Below are 20,237 nucleotides of genomic sequence, written 5' to 3'. Positions count from 1 at the left end.
CAGACCTCAAAAATTTCAGGGCCCCCCTTTTTGACATTAAAATTATGGGTCAACCCCATAGAAAAGCATATAAACTCAATTTTTCCAGGAACATTTGTGGTCATTTTTTCAGGTCCCCCCTTAGGAGGGTCAAACAATTTCAGGGCCCCCTTTTTTGCATCAGGCCCCCCTTACAAGTGTTTGTGAACAGTCCCTTATGTAATTATTAATTGTCACATTATCCAGAGATGGAACCGAACCGAGACTGAGGGTCAGTCTATAGTGTTTGATGTGTACAGTCGGATTGTTATCGAAACTTCATGAGTTACACTACAGGTAAATTAAGTAATTCTTGGCCTAGCTGGATCATGCGCGTTGCGTCTATGTAGCGTAATAAGCGTGTACGCAATGTAAGGCGCGTGTATGCTTTCTTCTGTACCGCGCTATCTGCGAGTTTGGTTATCGCGGAGCCACTAGCGGTCATAAATTATGTTGTTCGAATGCAAGAATTATTTAATTTACCTGTAGTAAAACTACAGAACAAGACGAATCTTACACAACGATGATTCCCTCGCTATTTTCTCAGCATCTGTAATCGTAGTAGGCATAGTTCGGTTAAGAGTCTCAGGAAAAAATAATGTTAGTCCACTAGCAATAATCGAAATGACGCCGAATATGATCAGAGGGAGCGACCTGTCAACACCACTCTAAAAAGGAAACAACACAAAACGTTTTAAAACACCGTAAGATTTGTGGCCTAAATCTGATATTGTTATCACTACAATGAGTGCAAAGGATTAGCTTAAGTCATCTGGGTGTCTAAGCGCGTTTTAGTATGCTGTATGAAAAACCTCAGGGTCCGTATGCACAAAAGAGTTAGACCGGGTCTAAAGTTAAACCTGGTCTAAGTAGAATTTAGTTCCATCAGGAATGGTCCTTTTTAATAGTATCTAGCAAATTCTAAATATTTTTATGCAAAGTTCAAAAATAATAAAGAAAATGTCATTTCTCTTGAGACTTAATTCCATTTAGACCAGGTCTAACTTTAGACCCGGTTTAACTCTGTTGTACAAGATACAAGATACAAGATACAAGATATTTTATTTTCCCATAATTCACATGAAATCACACAAGTATATATTTTAAAAAACAAAGGCAATATCAAACAAACGAATTATGGAGGGGATGACCAGAAGGCCAGTAAGGCCAGAGGAAGTCACCCCCCTTAACAAAGAAATGTTACCATCAAAAAAAAAAAAAGTAAAAACAAAACAAAGCATAACAAACAAACGAGAAACACAATGCTCAAGAATTAATCATATTTTGAGATCAAGTCACGTTTATATATCTTACGGAAATGTTTCAATGAATTTGCCGTTTTTATTGAATTTGGCAATGAATTCCATAATATAGGACCAGCAGTACGAATGGCATGGTCAGTAAATGTTTTGTTGTTCTTCATTAAGTTGAATTTATCTGCGTTTCTCGTTTGGTAATTATGAATATTGGAACGTAGTGTAAAGAAGCCATCAAATACGCCCGGTAATTCATTATTACTGTACTTGTACATAAATACCCCCAATTCAAGTTTGTAGGTGTCTGCAAGAGTTAAAATATTGTATTTGGCAAATAAGGGAGCAGTGTGGCTTCTATAATGACTATTTGCTATTGTCCTCACAGCCCATTTATGTAATTTCATAATTTTATCCAAGTATGTTTTACACGTATCACCCCAAATCAATATTCCGTAATTTAAATAAGGTAAAACAAGAGTACAATATAGAGAATACAGGATACGATCAGGTACATAAAATTTAAGTTTGTTCATAACTCCAATATTTCGCGAGATGGTTTTTGCTATACAGTTTATATGGTATTTCCACGTCAAACATTCATCAATAATCACACCCAGGAATTTTGTATTAGTAACCCGTTCCAGAACTGACTCATCTAAAATGATCTCAGGAGATACATCACACACAGTTGAGTTTATTTTTGATGTCATATGTGGTGTACCCAAAACCATGTAATTTGTTTTACTTGCATTTACCGATAGTTTGTTCGACTTGAACCAATTACTAATTTCTTTCAATTCATTATTAATTAATTGATATTTACTTTCAATATCTTTATGTGAGTACAGAATAGTAGTGTCATCTGCGAATAATATAAAGTCTAATACATCTGATGTGTTGATAATATCGTTTACATAGAGAATGAATAATAAGGGACCCAGTATAGAACCTTGAGGTACACCACAAATAATATCTTTAAGTTCTGATTCACAAGAGTTGTAATGTACATATTGTTTTCTGTTGCTTAAATAATTAGTGAACCACTGAAGTACGATACCACGAAAACCATAGTGTTCCAATTTATGAATTAATATGTTATGGTTGATGGTGTCAAAGGCTTTGGAAAGGTCTAAGAAAATTCCAATTGTGGTTTCGTTTCTTTCAACGGCATAGTTAACTTTGTCAACTAGTTGAGTTATGGCCATGTATGTAGAATGGTTGTTTCGAAAACCAAACTGCTTATCATTTAGTATTTTATTACTATCTATATACGCAATACATCTATTAAACACTAGTCTTTCAAGTATCTTCGAAAAACAAGGTAGTACCGAAATTGGGCGATAATTAGAAAATACTTCAGTATCTTCTTTTTTATAGATTGGTATTACCTTTGCTATTTTTATATTTGCTTTTTGTGGCACAACACCGGTTGAAATGGAGAGATTAAAGATTGAGGCAAGCGGCTGAACAATTTCCTTTGCAACTCTTTTTATAATAAAATTTCCAATATTATCATGACCAGCACTTTTATTTTGATTAAATTTATCAATAATTTTAATGATTTCCATTTCAACAACTGGCTTCATATACATACTGCTAGATGCTGGATTTTTTCGGTAATCAAAATAATCTTTACCTGATTTGTGAATTTGTGATGCTAGATTAGGACCTACATGTACAAAGAAATCGTTAAAAAGGTTGGAAATATCATGGGGATTGGTAATAGTATTGCCGTTGTCACTTCTAAATTTCTTTTGAGCTTGTGTTGTTTTACCACGGCCAATGATATTATTGATTGTTTTCCATGTTTGTTTCATATTATTTTTAGAACGCTCAAACTTGGTAAAATAATATTTCCTCTTAGATTTGCGTATCAAAGCATGAAGTTTATTTCTATATATTTTAAATTTGTGAAGGCGTTCAGCACTTGGGTTTTGCAAATGCTGTTTATATAAAGTATTTTTAATGTTTATACTCTGTAGTAACCCTTTGGTTATCCACGGCGATTTCGGATCCCTTTTCCTTTTATTTGAACATTTCTTTAATGGAATACATTCATCATATATTTTATTAAATATACTGATAAACTTATTGTAGTCATCATCTGCATTTATATTATCTAGGTATTCTTCCCATTTGACATCAGCTAATCTTTTCTTTAACATGTAAATATTTTCGTTACTATGAACCCTTTTATGTGTCACCGTTGGACTTGGAATGTCAGTTACATCTAGATTTGTTGACAAGATTGTTGAAAAGTGGTCACTCACATCTGTAACTATGATAGCAGACTGAATTACAGCTTCGTTATTCGTTAATATATTATCAATTAGTGTAGCGGTTGTTTCAGTAATTCTAGTCGGTTTGTATATAGTTGGCATTAATGAATAGGAATAAATTAGGTCTAAATAATCATGGTATGCTTTATGTTCCTCAACTTTTAATAGATCTATATTAAAATCGCCTAAAACATAGGTAAGCTTTTTTTCAGCATTAATAGTCTTTAAAATAGGATCTATTCCTGTTATGAAATCATTAATAGATGTATGGGCTCTGTATACAGTACCAACAATGATGTTTCGTTTATTTACATTTTCAATTTCTATAAAGCATGACTCAAAGTTTGGGGTTGATTTACTTAAGTCTTTGCGTACCTGGTATTTAAGTTTGTCCGAAATATACATGCCTACTCCCCCTTTCTGTCTTCCAACTCTGTGGACACATTCAAAGTTATATCCAGCGATTTGGTAAAAATCAGGTGGCTTATCTCTTAAATGGGTTTCAGAAATACCTATTATGGTAAAGTCGTGGTTAATAGCTTTCATACATTCCTTGAGTTTGTCAAAGTTCTTTTTTAGGCTTCTAATGTTAACATTCATAAAATTTAATTTACCATTTTTTAAGAAGGAACATTGGTTTGGTGTTACATAGTTACATTGGTGGATACATTTGTCATTAGTAATATTATCTTTATCTGTAGTACTATTTTCAAATTTCAATGGATTGAAAAACATTTCATCGTATTTCTTAATAAAGTTGGCATCAGTAATATCTGCTGTTTTAAGATGATGTGTGATATTTATATCATCGCTATCATCGTCAGAACTTGTGTCTTTATTTTGAGCCATCGTACAATTGTTACAAGTCCATTCATTGTGTTTTATACGCTGTAGTTCTTTTGGTTTCAATTTGGTACATTTTTATGAACAAATCCTTTGCATATTTTACATGTTATATTTTTATGACAATCGTAAACTTTTTTTTAGCAAGACATATAAGCATCATCACAAATAGCAGACATTAAACGAAAAGTATATTAAACAAGAAAAAAAATTAAAAAATCTATTAATATACCAGGGAAAAAGTTTATATATATAAATCAACCGTTTCCCTTGATCATGAAAATATTTTAACAGTTAAATTAAGCTATTTTTCAACAGGCTACGAAAGTAACGTAAGGCCAACGACCCGGCAGCAAGGATTATTATTAACAAGTATCGACTACTGAGCCACGGCAAGTCATAAGTATGCTACATTCCACTTAATTGATTGTTTTCGTAATACTGAATAATACTGTTTGTTACAATTTTCTCGTTGTATTGGTATATGAAAGAATTATGGTATTTTTAAGTGTTTACACATACTGAGATAGTAACTAATGTTTGCAATTTTGGTAAAGGCTGTAAAGTAAGCATGACTTCATAGGCTCAGTAGAAGATGGTATACATTTATAACGCCGCCATTTTAGTAGTCATTGATAAACGTTTTTTGAGTGGAAACATTCATTATAAAATTACACATTTTAACATTTTAACATTGCAAATTACAAAATACAAGATCAATCCAGCTCTTACCTTTTTAACCGCAGGGAATTATCTTGTCATTAACATATCTTTTGACAATATTTTTACAAATTATGATTTAAAAAAAAAAATTATATAGGTATACATAGTCATTTTATAGAGTTCTGGATTCAGAGAGAGTTACTGTTTCACTGTTGCTCAGAATAGATCTTGTGGAGCTGTTCTTGACTTCTTACAGTTACCTTTCTTGATTTTCCATTAGCTGCTGCTACCAAGACTGTTACTCTTCCGTCCCATGTCCATGCCGCCTTCACACGGTGACACTGCTCAACAAGCTCTTGCGCCCTTTTCAGAAGTTGTTGTGTGAACGGGGTGAGCAGATCATGAACCGCGATTTTGGTTCCTTTTAAGTTTGTCCTGTTCATTATGAACTTATTTCTCACATTATATCTACTAAATTTCACCACAATCGCTCGTGCTTTTCCTGTGGTTGGCTTTCCAATCCGGTGGGATCTGTCTAGATCATCTTCACTTAAGGGTACTTTCATTCTCTCGTTGGCTAATTTGATGATTGTTGCATCTGTGTTTTCTTTCTCTTCTTCAGGCACACCAGTCACCAGAACGCAATTTCTGCGAGTGTATTGCTGCAGATCTTCCACTGCTTTTGATCTTGAGTGCAGCTGATTCGTTAAGTCTGCCCTTAACATTTCATCTTTCTCGCGTTCATGTTCAATTTCTGCAAGTCCTCCTTCAAGTCGTCCACCTCAGTCCTGAGTGCATTCACATCACTTACTAGGGTTTTCATTTTTTCTTGCACTGCCTCCTGCATTAAGTCCTTCAAGAACAGTTTAAACTTCTCATTCAGCATAAGTTCATTAACAAAGGCATTTGATGTTGTGCTGGTGCCAGATGATGCGGCACTCTCTTCCAAGCCCTCCATCATCAGATCATGTAGCAATTGTAGTGTATAGCAAAATCAAATCAAATCTGTACTAACTGTAAAATGTTCCGCAAATTTATCGGCGGTAGTAGTACTAGAATGTCCCCGTGCGCCGCCGGGCAGTTGGCCCTAACGAATTGCCTCTAACTGTTTAATCAATATAGCATAGTTTTGGTGTGTAACGGAGCAGTAAATAAGTACGTCCGTACAGTCCGAAATCAAAAGTAGAACGGACTTCGTAGAACGAGGTTTAACGACGCCACTGTACCATCAGCAAACATCCAACAACACAACAGCACAACAAAGTAATAACCGTAACAATACTTACCAAATATACCAGGAATGGGGCTACCATACCACCAGCTCTGGCACATAGCGAAGTACCACCCACACCTGCATTACTATAAAAGAATAACATGATACTAACGAAATTACGCACCGATTGTTTTTCTTTTGGTATTTAATTTAAAAAAAATAGTTCAGACAATAAACGTTTTGTAACCTTTGAACGTGTCTCTGAGCCGCATATTTGCTAACAGTATTTGTTCGAGGCATATTATGTTCAAAATATAAATTTGCAATACCCACCGTACGATAGTCGGAAGCCACTCTGAGGTATAAACAAAGACCAAACAGAACGAAAATGAAATGGAGAATTTACCAAGAGTTGCTGCGGTGACAATAAGAGGCCCCAGATCAGTGCCATTATCTTTAAAGAAAAAGGAAATACTAACGGTGGTTAAACCGAATTCGGCAGTATGCGAAATCCAATATAAGGTAAAGTTAATCGGGATCATCATTATAGCAGCAGGTTTGAAACGATGCAAAAGAAAGATAAGGGATGACATTTAATCATAATAACCATGATAACGCTATCGACGGCCTGCCGACAACAATAACATTTCAGTAGCAATAGAGATATTCATATTACCTCATAAAACCTTTACCAGGAGAGTAACGTACACGAGAAGAGAGATTATTTTTGGCACCAATTCACCAACTTCTAGAGCGGCGATCGTTATTGCACAACGAACTAGTTGTTCCCACGTATAAGGTGTGCAAAATCCCTTCAAATGCGGTCTGTAATAATGATTGTTGAAGGTAACGGTATCTGTAACGATTAGTTATACTCTTTCCAACTCTTTCCTACCGATAATCACCCCGATAAACACCCAGTAACGGCCCGATAGAAAGAGGCATCGGTGATGACAGCGGGCTGCTGGTAGAGTTATAGGACCAAACTAGATGTTATCCCTTTAATAATCACCTGTTTTGTCAGGAATACATCCAGTCAGGATACAAAAGACACCAGCAATCAGAAATGATATACTTTGACACCATCTTCGGGGACACCTATAGCAAAATAGTAAAGCATTATAATTATTTATGAGAAAGGTTTTTAACACAAGTCAACACATACATAAATGACAGCCAGTGAAAAAAATCCACCGACCATCCAGGACTCGAACCTGGGACCTTCGGATCACCGGACCGATGCTCCACCAACTGAGCCAATGAGCCAGATGGAGAAGAGCACTGATGTTATTATCTATAGGCCTTCAGTTCAATACCCGCCCTCTATCATCTTCTCATCCAAGAAGCTTTTAAGAAAGAGGTTTGGAAATCATTCCGAATTAATATTCGAGACGGAGAAATAAAGTCAAACTATGTGGTAAATTAAATATGAGAAAGGTTTTTAACACAAGTCAACACATACATAAATGACAGCCAGTGAAAAAAACCCACCGACCATCCAGGACTCGAACCTGGGACCTTCGGATCACCGGACCGATGCTCCACCAACTGAGCCAATGAGCCAGATGGAGAAGAACTGAACTGAAGGCCTATAGATAATAACATCAGTGCTCTTCTCCATCTGGCTCATTGGCTCAGTTGGTGGAGCATCGGTCCGGTGATCCGAAGGTCCCAGGTTCGAGTCCTGGATGGTCGGTGGATTATTTTTCACTGGCTGTCATTTATGTATGTGTTGACTTGTGTTAAAAACCTTTCTCATATTTAATTTACCACATAGTTTGACTTTATTTCTCCATTATAATTATTGTAATTTGTAGCAAAATTAATGTACGGATTGCATAATATATTAAGGTGATGTGTTATCAAGTAATGTATTTTCCATACCATCTCCGAGTATGAAAAATAACATCTATTTTCATAACTTCTCTGCCATCCAAATTTAACACACAGCTTCTGTGAGTATATTATTACAAAATATACAGTAGATACGCTAAGAGTCATATATTTTGAATGTGTTTGAATCAGCCTGCTTCCAAAAAAAAAAAAAAAAGTGGTATCTGGGGGTAATTCGCTGTAGAAGTGATGATGTAATCGGATTAACTACCATAGCAATAGGTTAATATAATGTTTGATTATATCGCACCGCACTAGTATGTTCACGCGGTACCTCTGTATTGAACCATATATGTCAAAGAACAGGGACACAGTGGGATAAAAACCTGGATCGTAATTCTATAGAATATTCATAACATGCTGAACACTCTTTAGTATCTTTGAAAAGAGCAGTATTGTATTCAATCCATGATTGTAGACATTCATAGGCGATGAGTGTAACCTGCTTGTAGTGCGGACGATATATTCAAAGATTTTATTCACCTTATATGCTTTGGTAGTTAATCCTGTTACATCACCACTCCTACTGCGAATTGATACAGCAGATACTGCGGGGTTTTTGTACGTTAACGTGTATCATGTCACGGCAAGGGCAACGGCTTGCAGACTTTCTGTTTCTGGCGCCGCGCCCATTCATTTTTTTTTTACCTTCTTCCACCTCCCTTCCAATATTGTTATTGTTAATACTATCCAATGGCATTCTGGGATCCATATAAATTATAACTTACTGGTGCGGGTATGGGTGGAGTTGTTGGGTGTGGCACCGTTGCTGTGATGCAGTTACGATTCAAAACGCCCTAGACTAGTCGACCAATTTTCGTCATGTACAATGCAGAAAGCTGAATCTTGGTCAGCGATCAAGTTACCACGATAGGAATTCCGTGTGTGGTAACTGGATCGCTGACCAAGATTCTACTCGCTGAATGTACAATACCACATTCATTATAATGTATAATAGATTATTACCATTTCAGAGCGATAATGACGAAAATAGAACACGGTATTTCAACCACACACAGGAGAAAAATGTTGAGGTACTTATTACCCGCCAAGTTGACACTGTTTAAGGAGAGACCGTAGTACACCACACTATTCACAAACCTTAAAGTACAAGAATTTTACATAATTATATTATTGTAAAAAATATAAGTTAGAATATCAAAGCTGGCCAAAAGGCAGTGGAAAAGAACCAGCCAGAAACCTGTATTTTGAAAAAGTACTGTTAAACCATTTTAAACCAATGCTGTTACTAAGGAATAACAGTAAATCTAAGGGTATAGTCACCATAGGTCATTTGGTTGAGATCAATTTCAGGCATCCATTTCGTGCAATTACTTTGAAAATGAAAGTTAAAATAGGTACCAAAATCAAATAGGTTTTAATTTTATACACAATCGCAATAATATATTCTTACCAACAGTAACACATAAACAAATAGTTGCGCAATAATATCGGCCTCCGTAAAAAATGTATTAAATACTTCTGCGATGTTGGTGCGGAGTCAGAGTGTCCATTTATTCCATCATTTTCCTCGACAAAATCTACTATTTTTGTTTCTTCCGGTTTTGCATCAGACGTGTCACGTGAAACATGCGTTTCGCCGAGTGATCCATGATCGTCGTCAGCAAAATCACGAGTTTCGACAGTTAAACATGGCTCTTCAGGTGCTTCTAATTGCGCCATTTTCTCTGTGACATATTTGGATGACGTTAAAAATTTCCGAGGTGCAGAGATATGGTTAAACTTCGCTATCTTTTGAAGAATTTGCTCCGCTTCTTCAAGTCGACCTCGAGAGATAAGCCACCGGATCGACTCCTGGATGAACCTGATTCAAACATGTTGTGACACATAGAAATAAATTGTAATGTGTATCACAAGGGTTCCATCGTCAAAAGCACAGATATTGCATCAAAATCATTAATGGTATTCATTTTAGATAATTTAGAAACACATTTCAGGAATTGAATAAAAAGGAACATTTGGCTTTCTTTTTCTGGTAATCTTGTTTAATATGATCACTTATCATGTCAAATTATGAATGAAATTTACCAAACTACATCGCATGAACTTTGAGATACGCTATAGAGTAAAACGTTTTGTTTTCTCTTACCAATAAAAAGGAATCCCAATTAAACAAACCAGCGAAATCGTCATCTGGAGGTGACGCCAATTAGGTAAGAGATAGGCTATAGGCGTGATTAGAGTCACTCCAATCCCCCACATAATGTTGCCGATGCCCCCTGCTATACCACGCATTTCCGGGGTGAACATTTCCATGTACATGACAAATACCGTCAAGCTGACTCCCTGTGTCAACAAATTTATAATACTTTTAATGTGTCTACTCTGTTAGGGAACAAAAGATCGATGACGTCCTATAAACGTAACTGGTTTCGTTTAGGGGGGGGGGGGTAAAAAAACTCGATTACGTTTGTACAAAAACATCGGTCTGAAAAAATGTGTCATTATTATTATGTCAACATTTTCAACATTTTATTATTACGTTTCTGGCAGGGAGGGAGGGGGTCGGCTGAGAAACGAAACTAGTTACGTTTAAAGGACGTCATCGATCTTTTGGTTTGTTCCCTTACCTAATGCATTGTAACACAATATCACTGAACATAACATCACAAATCAATATAAATGAAACCCATATCAATATAAATGAAACCCATATCAATATAAATGAAACCCATATCAATATAAATGAAACCCATTTAAAAAAAGTGTAAATTTTTTCGGCCATAATGCCCGAATCACTAAAAAAATTCTCCTGTAAAAAATAAACATTACAGGTACAATTACCGAACTGGATACAACTGGCTAGACTCGAATCCAGTCCTAGCCGCAGTCTGTGGCCCTCACGGACTTAGCGAGCGCGTAGCGCGAGAATCCGTGCGCGTAGCGCGAGGCGTTCAACCGAAGCGCTTTAGCCCGCCACGCAACCTCTCTGGATAGTATATAAAAGCAACAGAGCCCGAAAGTAGTGCTAGTCCAGTCCTTGGGGTTTGGGTTTAGGATTGAGATAGGGAAGTCTTGGAATGAGACTAGTAGAGTTGCAAAAGTATTTGGTAATCGCTCCACATTTCATTTTCTTGGTCAAATTTGTGGAAATAAAATATTGCGTTTTCACCCGAAATTGTGTATTGTATGAAGTAATAATTTGTTCATAGATGTTAAACATCTATTTGTCATGTATTCTCCACACCAAAGATGGAGTTTCTATTTCATTTAGTTTCAAAGAACAGTTTATAGGTTAAAAATAAACAAACGGAAGAACGCGTGTTACACATTTGTCAACATAGCAAAAAAGATTCTCCAGACTTTTCTAAATATATGATTGTCCATTTGAAAGCCAACGTCATGGAAATTTCATTTGGCTCGCCTCTATACTGTATGGCAATACAAGCGGATACAGGTTAGTTTTAGAACGTTGCCATTTCAAATATTACAGCTTATCCTTTGACTTTGTAAATTACCTGTTGAAAGAACCCGACGAAGAACACAAATACAACCACCTAGTAATAATTCCAACATAGTGATAGGGCTAGACCAAATACAGCCTCGCCGACGAGAGAAGCATGGATGATAATTTTCCTTCCGACAATATCCGACAACTGTCCAGAAATGATCGCACCGACTAAAACTCCACCAAAGAGCACGGATTGGACAGTTTCGCCTGAAAGGTCGTAATCACAAATTAAGTCAAACTGAAAAAAAACCCACCCAAATTAGATAAATTAAATGTTGCAATAATCATTTAACAGTTTACTTCGGTTATATTTATAAATGCTCTTTTATAAATACGCACGTGACCCATGGGCACGACATACCAAGACCAGCAAACGTGACCAAATCCTCATGTATTGACCACTATACAGAAAAGGATAGGAACTACCGTATGTAGATAAATATCATCAAATTTAAGTATTAATTGAATAGCAAAATCATTACACATTTTGGGATTCCTAATTCGTAATAATTATGTTATCAACAACAATATTTTGAAAGTATTTGACGACGGAAAAATATTCAACGACGGAAAAGTTTACAATATAATCACAACATTGAACAAAATGGACAATTTTGCTGCACAGTAGTCTCACGTTATTCCGCCTTTGCATTCATATGTATAGGAATGCCACCCGCTATGTAGAAAGTCACTTCGAGACTCACTGTCTAGAAGCTGTTATGGCTGCGCGGAGGTGGTCACGTGCGTATTTATAAAAGCGCATTTATAAATATAACCGAAGTACACTGCTTAATGTTAACAAGTCCTTCATTGGGATGCTGAGGTTTCGGATGATTTCAAAATGCAAGTTTCTAACTGGTTATATTCTACCGCCTTTCGACTACGCAGTGCCAGAAGTGAGTAAGTGCAATAGCTGCCCAGTGTAGCTGCCATGTGTAGATGAGTACAATATACTGTATGAAAATGTTTACAGGGCAGCTATCACACTTCTGGCACTGAGCAGTCGTTTTGTTTTCTCGTCACCATGTTCACATAAGGTACACCCGAGGTTGAACATTCAACTGAAACCTGATTTTCCGGGGTAAGGGTTTGCGCACTTGCAAACCCGGGCCGTAGGAACGTGAAGGGAAAACCAAAAAACATAGAGTGCAGGCCTTGAAAATGTAGGTCCTGGGTTTGAGGAACACCAACACCCCAACACGCAGGTACTTACATCAGTCACAATAGTTGTTTCGTCTTTTTGTGCCATCTGATAATCCCATCCATACTCGCAATCAGTCACGTTCTTTGTCACAATCCCATCATGCACCACGAACATCTTACATCGCTCTAATTCTGCAACACCGTCGCTATCGGGTTCTTGGCGGGGTACCGTCTCATTCGCACTGAATCCTGGGGGAGAGGTGCAATGGTAATTCTGTGGAGTGCTAGCTGTGAAAATGATACCCATAAGCTGCCAAGCCGTGAACCAGCAACCATAGAGACACAGAAGAGCAAATTGAAGGGTTTGGTAACGACCAAAGTTGCCCAATTGTCGTAAGACACCGTCTAAATCTGAAGTCGGTTCGGCCTCGGTGCTGGCATTTACGGAGGGAAGTAGATTTTGTCGCTTCATTGTCGTTATCTATTAAACACTTCTTATGATATTTAAATCCGCCTTAATTTCTTATTACACTTTTTTGTACGAATTTTATAGAAGCAGAAGAAAATGCGTGAGTCAACTGAAGCAAATTGTTCAGTTTCTGTTGACCAGTATCAGACTGTAGTTATCACACAGAGCCGATAGGCTGTGCAAGTTTAGGTCTAGCCGCGGAAACGAGCATGAATATTCATTAAAGATACCGATCAAAGGCTTACCGCTTATGCAAATAACGAAACAGAGTTTCAACAAGAAAAACCATTACCACTTTAACAATTACGGTAAGCAATTATCCAAATCCGGTAAACAATGAAGGTAACCAGTGGGGTCTATTATAGAATACCCCTTTTTGGGCTCAATCAAATCAAATAATGGTAAAATATCAATGAAAAATGTCATCAAAGTTTACATAGGGGTCCAATTTTAGGTCGCTCAAATCTTGTTCAACAAAATTATTCCCCTGGTTATAAGAATTCAGAAAAGTAGAGCGTGACCTTTCTGCCTTAACGGTTCTCAAGTTATTAACAAAAGGGTCAAAGGTTATGATTTGGGCTCCACAGGAATCAAAATCTAAAAAATGTTTTTATTTTCATTAAAATAGTCTGAAATTGTTAATCTTGCGAAACCATTTCAAATTAGGTTGTATTCCTAGGTAACGGGTTGACGAGTTAAAGCCCCATTGAAATCTATTGACCTTGACCTATCTTGAGGTATTATGTGAGAAAACATCCTAGATTTTCCAAACTATATAAATTTACAATAGTTTTGCAAGAGGAATAATTTGAGACTTCTTTGGTTAAAATCAAATTTATGATTTGACCCCTTGGAACTCAAAACGTGACCTAACTAGTATGGGGTGAACGCAAGCGGCATGTGTACGTTAATTTTCTCAAATTTATAAGAATTCACGCGTTCGTCTGAACTGCATGGACGAGGGCCCTGAGTAATATGTGTTCATTTTAAAATTGCAATTTTTAAAATTATGATATGAAGAGCATGTGGTAGTTGGGTATTAAAAGTAGAGTATGTCTAATACGAAACGTATGCGATAGATGTTTCAACTTTGGGTTTTATCCACTTTATTTTGTAAAACAGACAGAACGGAACATCGCCCTGCACTACAATCAGGTTGCACTCACCACCTGTGTATGTCTGCAATCATAGATTGATTACAACACCGCCTTTTTCAAACTAATCTTACAGGTGCGAGTTGCTATAGAATTACGATTCAGGTGTTTATCCCCGTTCTTTGACATGTATGGTTCAAAGCAGAAGTACCGCGTGAACGTACTAGTGCAGTGCGATATATTCAAAACTTGTTTAAACCTATTTCTATGGTAGTTGATCACTTCATCACTTCTACGGCGAATAGAATATACATGTACATGTAATGATTTCATGATTGATTAGCCTTAATTATTGGTTTCACAAAGCTCAAGTAAATAAAAAGATTAAAAAGAATGTGTTTAGTCAATAATATAATAAACCAACCGCACCAGGACTTCAGATATAATTTGATAATTTATAATAATCTTTTCAGCATAGTTTCAGTTTTGATGGTTTGATAAATATAATAAGAATGAGAAAATTGTACCCTGATGTTGTATATGTAGGGCTGCAGGGGATAGCCAAAAGGTGCTCTAGAGAAAAGGCGGAAGTGGCAACTATCGTACTGCAAGCTAAAAATATTTTGGTATTAAGTTATGAGAGTATTGGTCCTGACTATCTCACAGATAAAAATTACCCAGAATTCCTGTGGGGGAACATGCTCAAAAAGTCAATAAACTTCACCCGGATTTCGGCGTATAGACGAATCCAACGAGCCATGTCATGGTCAGGAATTGGTCGGACATCTTTGGGAAGCCGCTAGCACCAACCTGGTGTTTTGAGCGTCCAATTGTGCAAATAAAAGCCTTGAACGAGGAGGGTTAATAGAATAATAGCTAATAATATATATAATGGAGATAATTCATCAGTACATCAATGCATAGATACCGCGTGTAGTTAATCCGATTATTATGTCACTTCAACAGCGAATAGACCATGTAGAAGCTTGTAAACTTTAATCATTCTTTTGTCTACATGTGTTTTCACGGAAGGTGTAAAACGGGTGATGGAATGCAGTTTAAAATTTCCGCCAAGGCCGAATCATTTCACATTTTGAGTGCATTGTAGCCGACGGCTACCCAACTAAAGGCTGCTAGTCAGGTGTAGGAATGCGTGGATTTGGATTCCTCTATAGACGAATCCAACGAGCCAAGTCATGGTCAGGATTTGGTCGGCCAACTTTGGGTAGCCGCTAGCACCAACCTGGTGTTTTGAGCGCCCCATTGTGCAAATAAAAGCCGCCTAACACCGAGAGGAGATGCAAGGACGAGGAGGGTTAATAGAATAATATATACAATAGAGATAATTCCGCAGGTAATCCCGTCGCATCTATTCATACATAGTCCTTTTGTTCGCAAGTACATCCATTTGTAGCGTTTGATATGGTGTAGTTAATCCGATTTATGTCACTTCAACAGCGAATAGACCATGTAGAAGATGTGTGTTTTGCCGAAGGAACTATAGGGCCTATTGTGTTGTAAACTCCGGTGTAAACTTTAATCATTCTTTTGTCTACCTGTGTTTTCGCGGAAGATGTAAAACGGGTGATGGAATGCAGTTTAAAATTTCCGCCAAGGCCGAATCATTTCACATTTTGGGTGCATTGTAGCCGACGGCTACCCAACTAAAGGCTGCTAGTCAGGTGTAGGAATGCGTGGATTTGGATTCGTCTATAGGCTACTCTGCCTCCGTGCGTGTATCCACCTAAATTGACCACTTCGTTTGCCGTTGGCGGCGTTTGGCTCTGTTAACTCCAATTAGCAGGCGGTGATGGAAGCGATATCGCCAATTTTGAGGTCGCCATTGGATTAACACATAATCATGAAATCTTCACAAACAATTCTAAATTTGTTATGTGGTGTCAAAGCAAAATTATCTTACTCTAAAACCGTTGGGGTTCTGCAAAGTACCCCACTGCAAGTTAATTTTTCGTTTGTATTTTTGCTAACCGTGTATTTTGAATGGGGCTGTCAGCCCTGTATCTTCGCCAGCCTCGTACGTTACGTGTTGCGCTTCCTATGCCGCCTGCAATTAGGTCGGAGTTAACGAAGCGCAAAACTGAAAGCAAGGCTACATATGTAAATTACATACGCCCAATTATGCAATGTTAATTAGCCAAGTATTATCTAGCTAAGGCTGGGTACATAGGCTATAGAAGTATAAAGTTGTGTTTATCATTTTGCTAATTTTAATCCGCATAATTAATTAGGGTTAATTTTTTGAAATATACAATGAACTCGTTGTGTCATATGCAATAAGCAAGTGAATAAATGAGGTGTACTTAGATTATATGCTGGGCGCAATGGGACGTTTTTAAAGTTTGGCCCTTCGATTATAACTCCACAAGGGTATGTACAGTACAGACTCAATGACTTATATTTTAAACATTATAACATTTTTGGCTATTTCGCCATTTACGATCCTGCCCAAAAGTATCTGGTTTTGACATGGGACGTCACATTATGCGATCAAGCAAAATCAGTCGGAACTCGGAAATATCGATTTTGAGATATAGCCAAACAAAGAATATATTTCCTTTTGTTTCCTATTGTTTTAGAAACTCTTTAATTGCTCATATCTTTGGAATAATTTGTTCAATCATATTTCAATGGGGGTTTCTGCAAAATGCAGCTTTGTAAATGCCTCTTACTAATACCTTATAAGAAACTGAAAATTTAATATTCCGAGTTCCGACTGATTTTGCTTGATCGCATCATATTTATAATGTCCTTAAAACGAAAATAAAAACAAGTGAAGAATATATGAAAATTCCCAAATTTATTTTAAACAAATACTCAAAAAGTTAGCAAGAGAAATACACCTGAAAATAATAAATAATTTCAATAACTTTTTTTTTAAACGTAACTAAATTCTTATTATAAACAATATGATTTATTACAAATATTCGGTAATTATTGTAAAAGAACTTGATAAAAAGCATTATTATATTTATTATTATTATTATATTTATTTATTTATTTATGGTTTATTAAAACAATGCATTCGCAGCAAAAAGGTGATTTACCTCATCATTTACATATCAAAAATTAACACAAAAATATCACAACTATGGCAAGAGAAAATATATACAACAATTAAATGAGACTACAATATAAACAACAATGACAAATCAAACTGAAGCTGAAACTAAAACCAACCTCAGTACAAACAGCAGAGAGAACTGCGGAAATAACGCAGCACAGAGAATGCAAAATGGTCAAAACTGTTCATTCCACTTTTTGACCATGTACGGGATAGCATTGTTGGCGTATCTCTGCGTGCGTACTTTCGGCAGCGTCATCATGTTGCTATTGCGGAGAGGAACTTTGACTACTTCAGATCTCAACTTAGGTAGTCAGCTGCGAAACTGTTGAGACTCATGCAGTTTGATAGCAAAATCTAAGCAGATCTTGTCGCGTCTGCTTCTCAGATCAGACATTTTACATGTGACGAGGGCATATCTTGGTAAGAAATGTAGTTACCACCCAAGACGATTCTGCACGCCCTCTTCTGAATACGCTCCAAAGCCAGGTGTTGTTTTTCCGTCAGCCCCGGATGCCAAACGGGCACCCCGTATTCAAGAAGGGGGCGCACAAAACCAACGTAGATAGTAACCAGATCCTGAACACTCAGTCCAAATCTTTTGAGCCTGGTCAGCATAAACAGCCGGCCACTAGCACGCCCTAGAACGTCTCCAATATTAATGTCCCAACTGAGGTCTTTGGCGATCTTAATGCCCAAAATTTTGATCACATCGGCACTTTTAAGATTTTGATTACATAGCCGCAGAGGGGGTAATATCTCGGGATCTTTCATGAAGGAGACGTCCATGTACATGCATTTGGACGGGTTTAACTTCCATGTTGTTGTACAGAGCCCAATCGTCAAAATTATCTAAATCAGTTTGGATAGTACTACCATTTCTGGTGTTGATGTTTTCAATTACAGTTAAATCATCAACATATTTCAAAGCGAGTTTCTTTGGATCGTTCATGCTGGCAGCGTCATTTGCGAGAACCATACAAATAATAGGCCCATTTAGGGTGCCTTGTGGAACCCCGCCTGAGAGATTTTGCCAGTCAGACAGGACATTTTGCAAGTTGCAAATAAAACAAGTTAAATAATATTATTAAAATGTCAACTGTCTATATTTTGTGTTTTACAATAAAGTCAATACTACCCATAAGTGGCACCTTCACCTATACAAAATGCTGATATTTCCAAATTTCCCATAAAGCACAATCATTATCCCTTCAATAAAATGCCTTCCACCTAAACTAATAATATTACAAGACATCTACTAGATTGTAGCTGGCTTTCCCTTTTAAAGGGAATTTTTATTTCTTCCTTATCCTTTTCTTTAATATTATTATATTATTATTATTGTGTTGTTGTTGTTATTATTATTATTATTATTATTATTATTATTATTATTATTATTATTATTATTATTTTTATTATTATTATTATTCTCTTCTTCTTCTTCTTACTATTATTATATACTATTATTAATATAATATGAAGCTTTCTATTCTTTATAGGGTGCTAAAATACAACACTAATATAAACGTTGATGCAATTTACTTTTTTAATTTTCATCATCTCATCGCATTGTATCGCGTTACGTACTAGATGGCAGTGTTAAATTCAACGCCCAAAGCATGCAGTATCCAAAAATCGTGCACTGTAAATTCCAGCATCAGAAATCAGTGGCATAAGCTTCATATTATAACAACCCTTTTGTTATTCTCAAAATTTCTCAAAATTCTCAATTCTCAAAATCCGCCATCCTCCATTCGGGTTTACCAGATAGCCGCTGTACAGGGCGTTTTAAAAGAGCTGTACCATCAAAAAATTACTTTTGAGTGTTTGATTGACACAATGACAAAAACGGGATAGTGTTACAATTGTGTTTGGTTCAATAATTAAAATTCTCAAACATTTTTCGATGGTATAGTTCTTTCGGAGACCCCCTGTATGAGTCATATGTCTAGAAGTATGGCTGAAACAAACAAAACATAAATAATTAAAAAAGGTGTGTGGTTTCGTTTGACATCTTGAAGGTACGGATTTCATTGATTTTATTTTCTCATAGATCCAAACTCTACTCCTAAAGTATAATGAACTATAATTTCCCACGGATTTGCAGTAATATCAATTGATGAACTCACTGACTCCACACTATTCGTAGTGTGTAGAACATGAACAATAACTAATACTATTTCGGTAATGATCGAGGTCCAAAAGCCCTTTAACCTATCCAAAGGCTCCAAGATTGTTTGGAATGCCAACATTCCGTACCTCAAATTTGGTTATGAGCCCGGCTCATTTTGAGCTCAGTCAAAAATACTGACTATATTTAGGTATCTTGAGCCTTAAACAATTTGGATTTGTTTTTTAGATCAGAGTAGAAAATAATATACACTTACATTTTGCAGCCCATATCCACTTGGATTATAACCATAGGCAGCGGTGAACAGATCAGTGTTTCCTGCAGAAGCTATTGCAGCTGCAGTAGGGGTACTGGATATAGCTGCTGCACGGGACGCTGCGGTTCTTCTAGACACAAAATAACAGAACCCCACAACAGCGATAGTACTGATCAATCCTCCCACATGACAACAGCTACAACTATGCCAGCTATGGCACCTCTTCCAAGACCTGTACAAAAATATTGCGAGAAATTTGATATTGTATTTGGTCGTACCTCCTGATCCCTTCGATAACTCTCCTTTCATTTAAAAGTAACATAACATCTAATTATATCGTATCATTCACTGTGCCGATAATATAGTAAACGCTGGCGTTTCCAGCCTTATTTAAATTACATCAATCTGTTTATACCATCGATATA

General features: G+C 36.6%; 1 protein-coding gene across 1 annotated transcript; it reads right to left on the bottom strand.

Annotated features, from left to right (window-relative positions):
• Positions 1–512: 512 nt before the first annotated feature.
• Positions 513–13,252, bottom strand: LOC140150047 (organic cation transporter protein-like). Its single transcript, XM_072172052.1, has 9 exons — positions 12,851–13,252; positions 11,726–11,875; positions 10,276–10,472; positions 9,646–9,990; positions 9,132–9,266; positions 7,285–7,370; positions 6,606–6,726; positions 6,346–6,418; positions 513–686 (listed from the first exon to the last, which is right to left on the bottom strand). The coding sequence occupies exons 1-9, from the start codon at positions 13,250–13,252 to the stop codon at positions 513–515; spliced, it is 1,683 nt and encodes a 560-aa protein (XP_072028153.1).
• Positions 13,253–20,237: the final 6,985 nt, after the last annotated feature.

Source organism: Amphiura filiformis, chromosome 4, assembly GCF_039555335.1.
Source record: "Amphiura filiformis chromosome 4, Afil_fr2py, whole genome shotgun sequence".
NCBI lineage: Eukaryota > Metazoa > Echinodermata > Ophiuroidea > Amphilepidida > Amphiuridae > Amphiura > Amphiura filiformis.
The sequence above is the reverse complement of the archived record's forward strand: the minus strand, read 5'-3'. Positions and strand labels throughout refer to the sequence as shown.

Coding starts and splice junctions, on each gene's coding strand:
- LOC140150047 (XM_072172052.1), bottom strand. CDS start 13,252: ATGAAGCGACAAAATCTACTTCCCTCCGTAAATGCCAGCACCGAGGCC. Junction 6,419..6,605: donor TGGCTTCCGACTATCGTACG/GTGGGTATTGCA, acceptor ATTCTTTTATAG/TAATGCAGGTGTGGGTGGTA. Junction 687..6,345: donor CCCCATTCCTGGTATATTTG/GTAAGTATTGTT, acceptor TTTCCTTTTTAG/AGTGGTGTTGACAGGTCGCT.